The sequence below is a fragment of the Gambusia affinis genome, linkage group LG21 (genome assembly GCF_019740435.1).
Source record: "Gambusia affinis linkage group LG21, SWU_Gaff_1.0, whole genome shotgun sequence".
NCBI classification, from domain to species: domain Eukaryota; kingdom Metazoa; phylum Chordata; class Actinopteri; order Cyprinodontiformes; family Poeciliidae; genus Gambusia; species Gambusia affinis.
This window is the reverse complement of record NC_057888.1, coordinates 11,001,305-11,015,464: the sequence shown is the minus strand read 5'-3', so window position 1 is coordinate 11,015,464 and position 14,160 is coordinate 11,001,305. Positions and strand designations below refer to the sequence as shown.

General features: G+C 42.5%; 3 protein-coding genes across 5 annotated transcripts; 2 read left to right on the top strand and 1 right to left on the bottom strand.

The window, feature by feature from the left end:
• Window positions 1-1,896: 1,896 nt before the first annotated feature.
• On the top strand, window positions 1,897-6,464 carry si:ch211-140b10.6 (protein POLR1D-like). 3 transcript variants are annotated; one of them, XM_044104746.1, is made up of 4 exons: window positions 1,897-1,914; window positions 4,603-4,639; window positions 5,029-5,103; window positions 5,858-6,464. In XM_044104746.1, the coding sequence occupies exons 2-4, from the start codon at window positions 4,614-4,616 to the stop codon at window positions 6,222-6,224; spliced, it is 468 nt and encodes a 155-aa protein (XP_043960681.1). In that variant the 5' UTR covers window positions 1,897-1,914; window positions 4,603-4,613; the 3' UTR covers window positions 6,225-6,464. The 3 variants fall into 3 exon arrangements, with proteins under 3 accessions (XP_043960681.1, XP_043960682.1, XP_043960680.1); XM_044104745.1 differs by lacking the exon at window positions 1,897-1,914 and adding an exon at window positions 4,177-4,489; XM_044104747.1 differs by lacking the exons at window positions 1,897-1,914; window positions 4,603-4,639 and adding an exon at window positions 1,921-2,064.
• Window positions 6,465-10,732: 4,268 nt separating this feature from the next.
• Window positions 10,733-12,774, top strand: pdx1 (pancreatic and duodenal homeobox 1). Its single transcript, XM_044104375.1, has 2 exons — window positions 10,733-11,143; window positions 12,212-12,774. Exons 1-2 carry the CDS (start codon window positions 10,765-10,767, stop codon window positions 12,598-12,600), a joined length of 768 nt encoding a protein of 255 aa, XP_043960310.1. The 5' UTR covers window positions 10,733-10,764; the 3' UTR covers window positions 12,601-12,774.
• Window positions 12,775-13,216: 442 nt separating this feature from the next.
• On the bottom strand, window positions 13,217-14,122 carry urad (ureidoimidazoline (2-oxo-4-hydroxy-4-carboxy-5-) decarboxylase). Its single transcript, XM_044104376.1, has 2 exons — window positions 13,807-14,122; window positions 13,217-13,708 (listed from the first exon to the last, which is right to left on the bottom strand). The coding sequence occupies exons 1-2, from the start codon at window positions 13,979-13,981 to the stop codon at window positions 13,359-13,361; spliced, it is 525 nt and encodes a 174-aa protein (XP_043960311.1). The 5' UTR covers window positions 13,982-14,122; the 3' UTR covers window positions 13,217-13,358.
• Between the last annotated feature and the right edge of the window lie 38 nt (window positions 14,123-14,160).

The following is a 14,160-nucleotide window of genomic DNA, read 5'->3' as shown; positions in this document are numbered from 1 at the left end:
CTTCCTTTATGTGTGACTGGAACGCTTCTGTCCCCATCCCGCAGCTGGACATGAATTAATCATGAAGACACAAGGCTTCTCTGTTTCTATAACAAAGCTGTGACATCACCACAAAACACGCAGGCATGCAAGCAAAAAGCAAACAAGCACACGTCAAGCACAGGAGCCTTTTTTTAGGCAGCAGGTCCTGAGAAACTAACCTTGTCAATAAGTAAAGACTTCAGATGTCCTAATTATGAAAACACCGACATCTATTTTAAACAGGGGAGGACTCTGTTGCCAAACCACACAACCTAGAAGTAAACCTGAAGATTGTAAATCATTACAGCAATCCTTTATAAAACCCATTAATAAGTGACATTACTATACGTGTGCTGTGTTCTGTTTTTTACACGGCGTAATCAAATCCCACCGTGATACATAAAGGAGATACTTGTTCAAACATGGCATGATGTTTAAGGCCACAGATCTCAAAACTCGAGTTCTTTCGGTTTAGCCTACATTTTGATAAAACCCTCATCCTGGAAAAAAAATGAAAAGAAGGAGGCCTGCTGCTGTTGTGCAAGGTTCTACAAGGTATGTTGCAACTGACTGCTTTTTTTTCTCCACACAACTACGAGACAGACATGCACTGATGATAACAAAAACTGTCATTGGTTTAATTGAAAATTGCAACCCCCCCAAACGCCCCCCCTCGCCCCCCACCACCACCTTTTTTTGTTTGTTTGTTTACCCCCTCTCGTTGTCATTATTCTCATTTTTTTTCTGGGCAACACACAAACTGCAGCGTCATAATTTCCGATTGTTCAGACAGGAACGATGTGGAAATTATCCCCCCCACCCCTCTCCATCTGTCTGACTCCATCCCATCCTCCTTCCAGGAGCGGCAGAGAGAGGACAGAAGGACAGAAGAAGCGACAGTACCAATGCAAAGCCAGCCACACACTGACACCACTCATACATGCAGATGTGAGGGATGATAGCTACCTTTTTCGCCGGCGGCTCCTCCGCGCTGAGCGCTCGGGCCCCGAACAGGGGTGGTGGGAGGGGGGGAGGCGGACAACTGTCAGCGGCGGGACCTCGATCACGCATTCGCCGCAACCGAGCAAACCCGCAAGAAAACGCCCCCGTGCCTTTGCTGACGCTGGCTCCGCCTACTTATGTCAATCAAAGTGGGAGTGGGCGGGATATGAGTGCACCAGCTGAGGTAGAGGTGGCTTGGTTTCTGCCTGTACAAAAACCTACTTTTAAAAGTGTCTTGAGTTTAATTTATTTATACACGCGTGTAATTTTCATATTCATGCAACATTGTAGGGGCGGTTTATCTCTTTCTCAAGATTCTCTCATGCATTTCAGTGGTTTTTAATTTGGGACTTGTGGCTCTTTGCCCAGGGCACCATCCATTTGGATAGCGAAAAAGAACTCAAAGAAAGAAAAATTGTCATTTTTGCCTTTACTGCAGTTTAACCTGTTTGTTTGTTTGTCTGTCAGTCTGTCTGCCTAGCTGATATTTTACTGTAAAATGTCCTGGAGGATCCCATCAATTGTTTCTTATGCCTCTTTTGCTTATGGTGCTCCTCTTAAAAATTTCTGTCTCGACGCATGGTTAGAAAGGCAATGCAAACGACGTTGAAGTCTCTCCGACTTCCCACGCTCCTTTTCGACTGAATTTTGGGGCCACAGTTCAGATAGATGGGCTTTTGAGAAATTTGCATAAAATATCAATTAAAACGGACATAAAGCATAACTTCTAATCAAATGTTTTCTTTTAATTAAGATGAAATATTCATCTAAAACAGGAATTTAACATGTCAAACAATTCAGAAAAACATCAGCAGCTCTCCAAATTATTCAAATATTCAGAAACTCACGAATCAGGCATTCTTCGTGGCTGCCAAAAGACCAGGGTCCTTGGTAAGAGGCCCTCTCGGGGAAGTAAACAGACGGGAATGCAACATTAACACTATAGATATTGACTTAGAGATGAAGTATCTCTTTGTATAACAGCTCGTAACTGTTTGTTTTAGGCCGGAAGGTGATGGCAGAAGATAACGATCTGGAAAAGTGAGTAACTTAATCTCTGTTTTTTTCCCCCAGTCAACGTAAAACGGACAATGTCCGCGCTTATTTCACTTCCAAACTGTACCTCCAGTCCATTAGCAGCATGTTCACTTCTCTTTATATGTAATATTTTAAAATGCGTCCACGGACTAGCCTGCTTCAAGATTCCTGCACCATGTGATTAAAACTCGGCTGCTTCGGTGAAGCTCGATGATCAGCACCCAGGTTAAACGGGGACACTGCCCGCTGTCATATGATTCTCTTCTACAGTTTTCTCTCACCTCTTCATATCCCTTTGGCTCTACTTTGAGTGTTTACGTCTTGATTGAGCTCAGTTCCCTGTCCGTTTTAACATCACACTTTTTCCTGTGGATCCGTCTGTCCATGCAGGCGCGCTGTGAAAGAGAGCTCCTCAGGGAGACTGACAGAGCCCGGGTGAGAGCAGAGACCATGGGCCCCTGCAGGATGGTGAGCTGGGACTTTGTGTTAAATGTATTTCTGATGTTCTTTTAATCGACCAACATGGGCGGCCATCATTCGCTCGTTTTCTTGTTACGATGCATTCTAAAATAATAGATTGAAGAATTATTATGACTGCCCCCCTTTGGAAACATAAATCCTAGTAAGACATAAATAAACATTGGTTGTTGATATCTGCCCAGTTTTACTTATCACGGCCAGTAGCGATATGTTAAAATGACGCAACCGATACCGTTACACATGCCGATATACCTTGCATCCCTACTTTATATCCCAATACGGCTTTAAACCTGTCTTCTGTTCCTTGATCTCCTGATGCTATTTGTTTTCTAACAAACCTCTGAAGCCTTCATAAAAGACCTGGTTATACCAAAATTATAGGTTGAACATATCTAAAGTAAAGGGGCTGAAGACATGTTCACCTTTCCGATTTTTACTTGTAAATGTTTTGGTATCATTATCTTTTTTCTTTTTTCAAATTATTTTATAGTTTGTGTTGGTGTAAAAGAAAAAATCCCAGTAATGTACTATAAGAGTCTGTGGTTGTAACATAGAAGGCAAACGAATCACAGGGTATCAAAGTTATCTAAAGGCAAGTCTGTCCCTAGTGCCAGTATAGCTGATGTGAGTTATGATCATCCGAGTTCTTTACATCACATCCATCTCTTCCCTGAGTGACGTTCTGATAGCTGGATTGACCCTCTGTGTTCCCTAACAGGTTGAAATGCCCCCTGCACCACCAACAAGCGTTTTCTCCTCAACACGCTTCGCTCCACAGATATTCAGCACCGCTCCGACGTGTCCAGAACTAGTCGCTCCAGCAACACGAGAGGACGCATGAGGAGCGAGTCCCCGGACAGACGGCGTGACCGCAGCAGATCGCCGCCAGCAGATCACAGGAGTAATGGAGGGCGCACAGAACGCAAACGCTCTCCTTCTCCTCCTCGAAGGGAGAGCCGCACAAGTCAAGATAAGAGGTTGGACAGAGATAAGGACCAGCAGCGCAGGCACAGAGACGACAGAGACAAAAGACATGATGGACGAAATAGAGAGACAAAAGCAGACGGATACAGACTTCATGGTTTAACTGGCTCTGTCTGGGGAGAGAGATCTCACGCAGAACCATCTCAGGCTTGAAGTGGTGTGATGTAGAAGGTTGCAATTTACTACACATAATTTAGGTTTAACAAGTAAAGTGTGTTTTACTGATTATTTTCTGTTCAAGATTTTGGTGAGACTAATATGTATTTATTGTCCTTCTTGGTTCTTGTTCACCAAATGTCACCTAATAAAGCTCAAGCTGCTGTTACATTGGCATGAAATCTTTTTCAGCAAACATTTTCTTCTCACACTTAACTAGGTTCAGCTGAGTTTCACCGTGTTCCATTACTTATTCTTCTGTTCAATCATTGGAATTGTTATTTCCTCTGTCCATTCTAGTAGCTGATATATTGTGAAAATCCGGTAGAATGATGCACTAATGGAGTCATGTTTACATAGAAATAATGCGCTACGAGGCTTTGCTTGTGAGACTTGCGGTCACGTGGGTCGGTTGTGGGCGGAGCTTGGTAAGGTCCATTGTTTCTTATGCCTCTTTTGCTTATGGTGCTCCTCTTAAATATTTCTGTCTCGACGCATGGTTAGAAAGGCAATGCAAACGACGTTGAAGTCTCTCCGACTTCCCACGCTCCTTTTCAACTGAATTTTGGGGCCACAGTTCAGATAGATGGGCTTTTGAGAAATTTGCATAAAATATCAATTAAAACGGACATAAAGCATAACTTCTAATCAAATGTTTTCTTTTAATTAAGATGAAATATTCATCTAAAACAGGAATTTAACATGTCAAACAATTCAGAAAAACATCAGCAGCTCTCCAAATTATTCAAATATTCAGAAACTCACGAATCAGGCATTCTTCGTGGCTGCCAAAAGACCAGGGTCCTTGGTAAGAGGCCCTCTCGGGGAAGTAAACAGACGGGAATGCAACATTAACACTATAGATATTGACTTAGAGATGAAGTATCTCTTTGTATAACAGCTCGTAACTGTTTGTTTTAGGCCGGAAGGTGATGGCAGAAGATAACGATCTGGAAAAGTGAGTAACTTAATCTCTGTTTTTTTCCCCCAGTCAACGTAAAACGGACAATGTCCGCGCTTATTTCACTTCCAAACTGTACCTCCAGTCCATTAGCAGCATGTTCACTTCTCTTTATGTGTAATATTTTTAAAAATGCGTCCACGGACTAGCCTGCTTCAAGATTCCTGCACCATGTGATTAAAACTCGGCTGCTTCGGTGAAGCTCATGATCAGCACCCCGGGTTAAACGGGGACACTGCCCGCTGTCATATGATTCTCTTCTACAGTTTTCTCTCACCTCTTCATATCCCTTTGGCTCTACTTTGAGTGTTTACGTCTTGATTGAGCTCAGTTCCCTGTCCATTTTAACATCACACTTTTTCCTGTGGATCCGTCTGTCCATGCAGGCGCGCTGTAGAGGAGCTCCTCAGGGAGACTGACAGAGCCCGGGTGAGAGCAGAGACCATGGGCCCCGCAGGATGGTGAGCTGGGACTCTTGTGTTAAATGTATTTCTGATGTTCTTTTAATCGACCAACATGGGCGGCCATGTCGCTCGTTTTCTTGTTGTGGCATACGATGTGCATTCTAAAATAATAGATTGAAGAATTATTATGACTGTCCCCCTTTGGAAACATAAATCCTAGTAAGACATAAATAAACATTGGTTGTTGATATCTGCCCAGTTTTACTTATCACGGCCAGTAGCGATATGTTAAAAATGACGGCAACCGATACCGTTACACATGCCGATATACCTTGCATCCCTACTTTATATCCCAATACGGCTTTAAACCTGTCTTCTGTTCCTTGATCTCCCTGATGCTATTTGTTTTCTAACAAACCTCTGAAGCCTTCATAAAAGACCTGGGTTATACCAAAATTATAGGTTGAACATATCTAAAGTAAAGGGGCTGAAGACATGTTCACCTTTCCGATTTTTACTTGTAAAATGTTTTGGTATCATTATCTTTTTTTTCTTTTTTCAAATTATTTTATAGTTTGTGTTAGTGTAAAAGAAAATCCCAGTAATGTACTATAAGAGTCTGTGGTTGTAACATAGCAAAAGGCAGAACGAATCACAGGGTATCAAAGTTATCTAAAGGCAAAGTCTGTCCCTAGTGCCATGCTGTATAGCTGATGTGAGTTATGATCATCCGAGTTCTTTACATCACATCCATCTCTTCCCCTGAGTGACGTTCTGATAGCTGGATTGACCCTCTGTGTTCCCCTAACAGGTTGAAATGCCCCCTGCAGGGCACCAACAAGCGTTTTCTCCTCAACACGCTTCGCTCCACAGATATTCAGCACCGCTCCGACGTGTCCAGAACTAGTCGCTCCAGCAACACGAGAGGACGCATGAGGAGCGAGTCCCCGGACAGACGGCGTGACCGCAGCAGATCGCCGCCAGCAGATCACAGGAGTAATGGAGGGCGCACAGAACGCAAACGCTCTCCTTCTCCTCCTCGAAGGGAGAGCCGCACAAGTCAAGATAAGAGGTTGGACAGAGATAAGGACCAGCAGCGCAGGCACAGAGACGACAGAGACAAAAGACATGATGACGGACGAAATAGAGACAAAAGCAGACGGATACAGACTTCATAAGCGAACTGGCTCTGTCTGGGGAGAGGTGGCAGATCTCCACGCTCAGAACCATCTCAGGCTTTCAGAAGTGGTGTGATGTAGAAGGTTGCAATTTACCACACATAATTTAGGTTTAACAAGTAAAGTGTGTTTTACTGATTATTTTCTGTTCAAGATTTTGGTGAGACTAATATGTATTTATTGTCCTTCTTGGTTCTTGTTCACTAAAATGTCACCTAATAAAAGCTCAAGCTGCTGTTACATTGGCATCTCCCCGGAAATCTCTTTTCAGCAAACATTTTCTCCTCCTCCCTTCTCACTTGACTCACGCTCAGGTCTAGCTGAGTTTCACCGAACCTCCATTATAATGCCATTACTATTCTTCTGCCGCTATTCACACATCATGGTGTTGACACAGCCCACGCTGCTGTCGCCACAGGCTAAGCTCAGTTTTATCGCATGTCCAAGATTTTGTCAGGCTATCTGAAAGTGTTTTGTTTGCTAAAGCAGATTTAAAAAAAAGAAAACATTTTTCCTGACACACCTTTACCTTCTGGTCCAAGTGATCTCAAATTTGCCTTATTTCTAAAACATCATAGCTCAAATATTCTCAGCCTTGTTTCTTGAACATCACAGTGTGCAATGTTTAGAGTTGTTGCCCATTTGGAAGATGAACCACTGCCCCAGTCTGAAGTCTTTTGCCATCTACTGAAATGTATGTTTATGTGCTATATCGCCATGGAGGTGATCAACATGCGGCTCTATTGATGTGTTAAGGAAGCCCAGGCTGCTTTAAAGAAGTCTGTCTGCATTGTTGGGTTTCATGACTCTCATCGTCATCTGAGCAATACTCCATGGATTCTCTTTGGATTTTAGGTCAGGAAATATTTTTGAGCAATGGCACCATGGTTATTAAAGCAGGTATAGCACTTTTCACAGCGTGGACACGTACCAAGTCCTGCTGAAAAATTAAATCAGCATCTCCATAAATTGTATCAGCAGAGGAATGCATCATGTAAAGTGGCTTAGACTTGATAAAACATAATGGCAGATGAAGTAGCTCCCCCAAATCCTACTGATGATTCTGTTCTAGAGTAGATTTAACACAAAGAATGCAACAATTATCACCCTGAAATACACCAGTGTGTGGTGACTATTAAAACTCAGACTCAAGCTGCAGTCTTTGGTTATTGCTGTTGCTTTTTTCTACAAAACATTTTACTTTCACTGAACCATCCTTTTTATGTGCTTGGATACAGAACTCCAAGCAGCCAGGTTTTTTAGCAGTGCCCTTTTGTGGATTACACTCCTTGCAGACATTAAATAGTCAGCTGATGCAGAAAGCAGTTTTCCACATAATTTTGTAGGACATAGCATTCTGACTTTCAGAAAAACCTTGATTTTGGTTTGTCATTAGCTGTAACCTGTAATCTTCTAATTTAACAGAAAATACATGCTTAAAATAAAACCGTGGAAGAAGTCTAAAGTATCACTTTTTGAACTTTACTAGTGACATGAAGGAACTTTTCAGTGATACTCTAATGAATCTGTATATCTCTCCTGTCTGCACAGTAAGCCTGATAAATCGATATGTATGGCTGCAAACATTGCTTGACCTGCGAGATAAAGGGACCTGGTAAAGCAGCCACAGTTGTCTTGGAAACGCGCAGTGGAAGGCTCGGATACGGGGATGTCCTATTTTCCACCACCGTTTTGTCACCCCTGTCTGGCGTTCAACATGTATCCATTACACTTTTCTAGATGCATCATTTAACACCATTTTCACCCAGCAGCTCCACACGGACAAGAGCCCTTGGCGACAACAAACAGGGCTGCTGCGGCCGCCGCACTCTCGCCGTGTTTGCTAGCCATTAGCCTCTCGCGGCCCTGCGTGAGCGCGTGTGCGTCCGCCTCATTAAACATCGGCGCTCGCGGTAAGCCAATTAAGCTGGAGAGAGCGACTGAACTCAATTAACCGCAGAGTGTCTGGAGCGTGACTCCGCAAGCTGTGGACTTCAAACCTGCGAGGTCGCAACGACTTTAAGACGCGTTCATTTACACGCAAAACCTTTCTGAATGAACTTCCTACGAACATTGCTGATGGTTTGTGCAGCACCAGTGGACTATTTGCAATGAGATCTTCAAATGCAATTATGGCACTTTCCACAGTATCTTAATGGGGGCACTCTGCGACGCAATAAAGTTCAAGTAAACCAGTTCTATACACAACACCCACCTGCATTATGGCTTAATGGTATTTATATTTGATCATTGTTGCAAAGAGGAAGGAAACTGTTAACTCAGGCTATTCTCCACTATGTGGTTTATGAAGCATGATGTGCCTTGAATGCATTTTAGATAACTTTCCAAGCAATTTTAAGGGGGCAACAGGAGGGATGATGAGACTTAAGTAGAGAGATGAGATGGGTAACTGTGATAGCAGAGAGTGACCGCTTTCCATGCCTGTAAATCTGTGGGACAATAAAAAGACAGATGGATGGACAAGATATAAACAGCATAAGATCAGGAGTAAATGACACTCTGCTGCTCTGAAAATCTCCCTAATTTCAGAGTTTGACATCTGAATTAATCCTATGCAGGAGAGACTTCTGAAGAAGTACCTTTGCTCTGCTCCTTTTCCAAATAAATTACTACAATTCATTTCATAATATTTAACTTTTTCTGGCAAAAGGTTTTAGAAATTGTATTCTGTTAAATATCTGGTCAAAAAATAGTTTCCAATAGTATTCATTGAATTTTGACATAGGCTATTTATTTATTATGCTGAGTGATTTGCTACAATAATATTAAAAAGTTGAGGGAGTTCTTTTGTTTTCACTTATGGCCAACTCGTGTATAGTTCTCTAATAAACCAGTTGTTAAACTGACTGGTTTCTTTAAAACAACCTTAGTTATATTTTATCATGTCAAAAATTTGCAGGAAAATTAGTTATTGATCCTATACAAATATATCACCTTTTATTGTGATGTACTCTTTGTAAAACACTTACACAACATAATGCCACCTCCCTCGTGCTTCACAGTCGGGACGGTGTTCTCCAGATTCCAGTTGTCCTCTTTTAACTACCGAATGCCCAAACACTTCAGTTTTATTTCCATCAACCCACAAGACATGTCTTATAAAAGTAAGGTCGTTCTCCCTGAATCATGATGGCTGTGTCCGTGTATCTAACCTAATATCTTGCCTGATTTCTATTTTTGCTGCCACCTCAAAAACAGCATGTTTGAGGTGTTCCCTTAAAGCAGGGGTCACCAAACTCGGTCCTCGAGGGCCAGCATCCAGCACGTTTTAGTTCTCTCCCTGGTGGCACCAACAACCTTTTGAGCATGTCAATGTTCTTCTTAGGCCTTCTAATGAGCCATCATCGGATTCAGGTGCGTTAAACCAAGGAGAAAACTAAAACATGCAGGAGGCCGGCCCTCGAGGACCGAGTTTGGGGACCCCTGCCTTAAAGTGTATCCACAAAAACTTAACACTCTCCAAATACAAACAATATATATCTATAATGAGCTTTGTAATATTTTTTAAAGAATAAAATCACTGAAGCAACATTTCAGGGATTGGCAAAAGCTTTGAGACTCAGTGACCTTTTGTCTGTACTTTACTGCTTCAATTTTAACAATTTGCTCTTAGTCTCGATTGCTATGAAGAAAGAATCAAATGAAACACAACAAATTTGCAAAGTTAATGGCAGTTAGTGAAAAATGAAACAAGCCCTTCCACAAAATAACTTGCTAACATAATTTCAATGACCTAGTTATCCAGGACAGTAGAAGTCATTTTGGCTGAAGTGCATCAAAAGACTTTCAGTTTAAGTGAATAAAGTCATTTGCTGGGACGAGAGCTTCAATGCACCCAAGAAAGTCAATCATATTCAAGGACCTTCTCCTAAAGAGAGTACAACTAAGATCGGGATGCCACCAGTGCAATGCTTTCTGAAGAATGCAGGTATGAGTGTGAAGCAGACTTTATATAAAACCTTCAGGAACTTTTGCAAAGAGAAAGTGCCATCAATCAGTGCAAACATCGAAACTCAAGGTTGACCCGTCGCATTAACTGTAGATAAATCTCAAAGACTTTATAAAATATAACCGATACATTTCTGTAAACTATATGAACATCTAATAGAGTAACAGTTGAGTTTTTTTTTTTTTTTTTTTTTTTTTGCTGTCACTTATAAACTGCACGCATGCAGGCCTAAAATGTGTTTTTTTGTTCTCACAATTGTCGATGCTAGATTTTCACTCGCCCTCTTGTCTGGGGGAAGTAAACAGGTGGATGCGAACGTTGTTGTATTTGTAGAGCGGCACTGATTTACGCGCTCTGCTCAGAATCTCCTGGAAACTGGCCGCTGTAGCTCTCCCGTTTTGTGCAAACAGTGAAACCAATGGCTTGGTGCGCCGCAGGGTCACATGGTGTCAGAGGGACACACCTGTGCGGAGCCCGCGGGGGCCTTGGAGTTGCGCCACAGGTGCGTAAGAGCTGAAGGTCCACGCCGAGGCAGGATCTCAGGTACTAAGCCTCGGGTCCTCTTCAACCATGAATCGGGAAGACCCCTTCTACCCCTCTCAGGTTTTTAAAGACTCCTGCGCCTACCAGAGATCCCCGGGAGATGACTATAGTCCGCCGCCCTGCCTTTACATGAGCAGGCAGGTGCACTCCGTGTACACGCCGCCGTCCCTGGGGACCCTGGAACAGGCCAGCCTTCCCGAGATAGCTCCTGCTGCTTTCACCATGCCCGGCATACGGGAGGATCCGGGCGTGCCACCGCTCCACCACCCGCATGGCCTCCAGCAGCAGCCGACACTCCAGCCTCCGGGTTATATAGACGCAGGAGAGCAGAACAGATATCACCTCCCTTTTCCCTGGATGAAGACCACCAAATCCCACTCGCACACCTGGAAGGGCCAATGGACAGGTACAAAAAACCCGCATATAAATCGAGAAAATAAAATAAATGTAGGCTATATGATTTTTTTTCAAGGACCCTCAATGCGGAATCAATGAATAAATCTGAGCTCTATTTGACTTTCTGAGGCCTTTATTGACATCTAGAAGAGGACTTGAATTTACTGTATTTGGAATAAAAGATCAGCGCTTGCTATAGTGCCACAACTTGATACTGCAGCGCGTAGATTCTGAAACTTAAACCTGTAGCAACACTATAACTTATGAGGAAATTATACCCATTTAAAAATATAAATAGATTATTATTATGGTGTGTAATCTTTAAGCTGACATATAAATGTTGTCAAGACTTCTCACTCTGTAAATAAAACAATGAATAATTGAAGTAAAAATGCTCGAACGCTTTCCTCATCATGGATTTTAAATTAGTTATAACTATATAACTATATAACTATATATATATATATATGTATATATACATACATGATGCATTTGTAAAAGTTTTTTAATATATATTAGTAGAAACTGTGTATTTTTTTTTCCTGTTTAATCAAACTTACAAACTACCCATACTTAAGATGATTAAATAAATGCACGTTTGATTTCTTAGTTCTTAACAATAACTTTGGTTGTGTATAAAATATATTTTGACTTATTGGTTATGAGAGTCAAAACGAGCAGAAAAATAGCTTTTTACATAAAAACAGGAGGAGAAAAAATTAAGAAAAAAACATAAATTGCTAAACGACTAAATAATCATATTGATTTAGGTTAGTAAAATTAAATAAACTGAACTAAAAAAAACATTAACTAAAATTATCAAGATGTTACAATAGTTCCCATTTTCAATTGAACTAGTTTTAAATAAATAATATGTTATTTGGCCTTGACATAAATAATAAATTTATTGTTTTGTTTCTGTTGCATAACTTGTTTCTGATTTTATCATCAGTTATTTGGCTCTGCTCTAGGTTTCACCACAATCCCAATAAAAAAAAAGTTTTATTGAAGTGGCTTAAAGAATAAAAAAACAGAATTACATCATATAAAAGACTCGGAATCTGATTTTGTTTTCCAGGGTCTTACGTGATGACCGAGGCAGAGGAAAACAAGCGCACGAGGACCGCGTACACGCGCGCCCAACTCCTGGAGCTCGAGAAGGAGTTCCTCTTCAACCGCTACATCTCGAGGCCGCGGCGCGTGGAGCTGGCACTGACCCTGAGCCTCACCGAGCGCCACATCAAGATCTGGTTCCAGAACCGGCGCATGAAGTGGAAGAAGGAGGAGGACCGGAGGAAGGCAAGGGGGTCTGAGCCGGACCAGGACTCTTCCATCACCTCTGGGGATCAGGGAGAGACTGCGGGGGTAGGGGTGTGTTCCTCGAATGGACCTCACACCAGCACGCCCCCTGTCTCCCCTCTGCATGGTCACACGTTGTCGGCATCGGGGTCCAGAGAACCAGCATAGACGTGGACAGCACTCGCTCTTAATCGGATTATATAGGAAATATATATATATTTTTGATGCACAAAGATAAAGCTGCCAAGCTGCCAAGATCCCCTCATACATTCCAGTGTTTTTTTTTTTAACATGGGAAATGTGGCTCACTGCCCAGGGCGCCGTTCATCCAGGGATGTCAGTCAGTCAGTCAGTCAGTCAGTCAGTCAGTCAGTCAGTCAGTCAGTCAGTCAGTCTGTCTGTCTGTCTGTCTGTCTGTCTATCCATCCATCCATCCATCCATCCATCCATCCATCCATCCATCCATCCATCCATCCATCCATCCATCCATCCATCCATCCATCCATCCATCCATCCATCCATCCATCCATCCATCCATCCATCCATCCATCCATCCATCTATCTATCTATCTATCTATCTATCTATCTATCTATCTATCTATCTATCTATCTATCTATCTATCTATCTATCTATCTATCTATCTATCTATCTATCTATCTATCTATCTATCTATCTATCTATCTATCTATCTATCTATCTATATGCACAAGTCAATTCAAAGTTACATAAACAAGTAGGCAACAGGTTTTACTATGGTGTACATTCCAGATATCAGCATCCACCTGTGTATATATGTTAAAATCACATACTTTATTAATTACACTGTTTAAAAGTATATGCTAACTTTGAAATAAAAACATATACAAGTATTGAAGTATTTCAGCTCCCTGTTAAATGTGGTCAAACTGGCATAGAGATCTAGGCTTTATAACTTGTTTGTTGCGTCAGAGACCATGAGACTTTGGAGACGCAGGCGGCAGATCTTCTTCACTTCCCCAATGCCGCGCGCCCTTTCCGCCGCGCGCTCGTTCTGGCAGCGCTCAGAGAGCTCGCGCAAGATGGTCACCTTGTCATTCATCCGCGCGCAGATGACAAACGGGAACCCGAAGCGCCTCTTGTACTCCTCGTTCAGTCGCGCCATCTGCGTGGCCTCCGCGGAGCTCAGCGCGTCCATCCCGGCTCGGGTCTGCTCTTCCTGGGACTCCCGGGTCAACGCACCGCTGTGGAGATGCTTGCCCGCGAGGTCCGGGTGACACCTGAGGATCCCCTCCTTACCTGGACACATCTGGTGACTCATTATACTGCTCCCAGTATGGATATGATAAATAAAAATACAATATGCGTGAAACACAGCAAAAATCCTTTAACCTCACCCGACTCTGGGAGAGCATCGATGAATTCATTAATCGCAGCTTCTAAAGCGTTTAAGCTCGTAAATGGACGACGGGTCCACACGGCAGCTGTTATTAGAGGACATTTCTCCACGACATTACCAAAAATATTTACAAAATCTTCATAAGGAAGAGCATTTACTGCCAATATGTCCATGGGAACAGGTTTTTTGGTTGTACGGGTAGTGTTTAATGACCTTCGGACAACACTTTTGAAAACAGGTTAACGCACTGCTGGACATTCAACTGGCAAAAATCTGATCTCTGGCGACACCTAGAGGCTGTAAAGCACAGAACGGGACGTCATGAAATAGAGAGCCTTGCACAACTATTCAC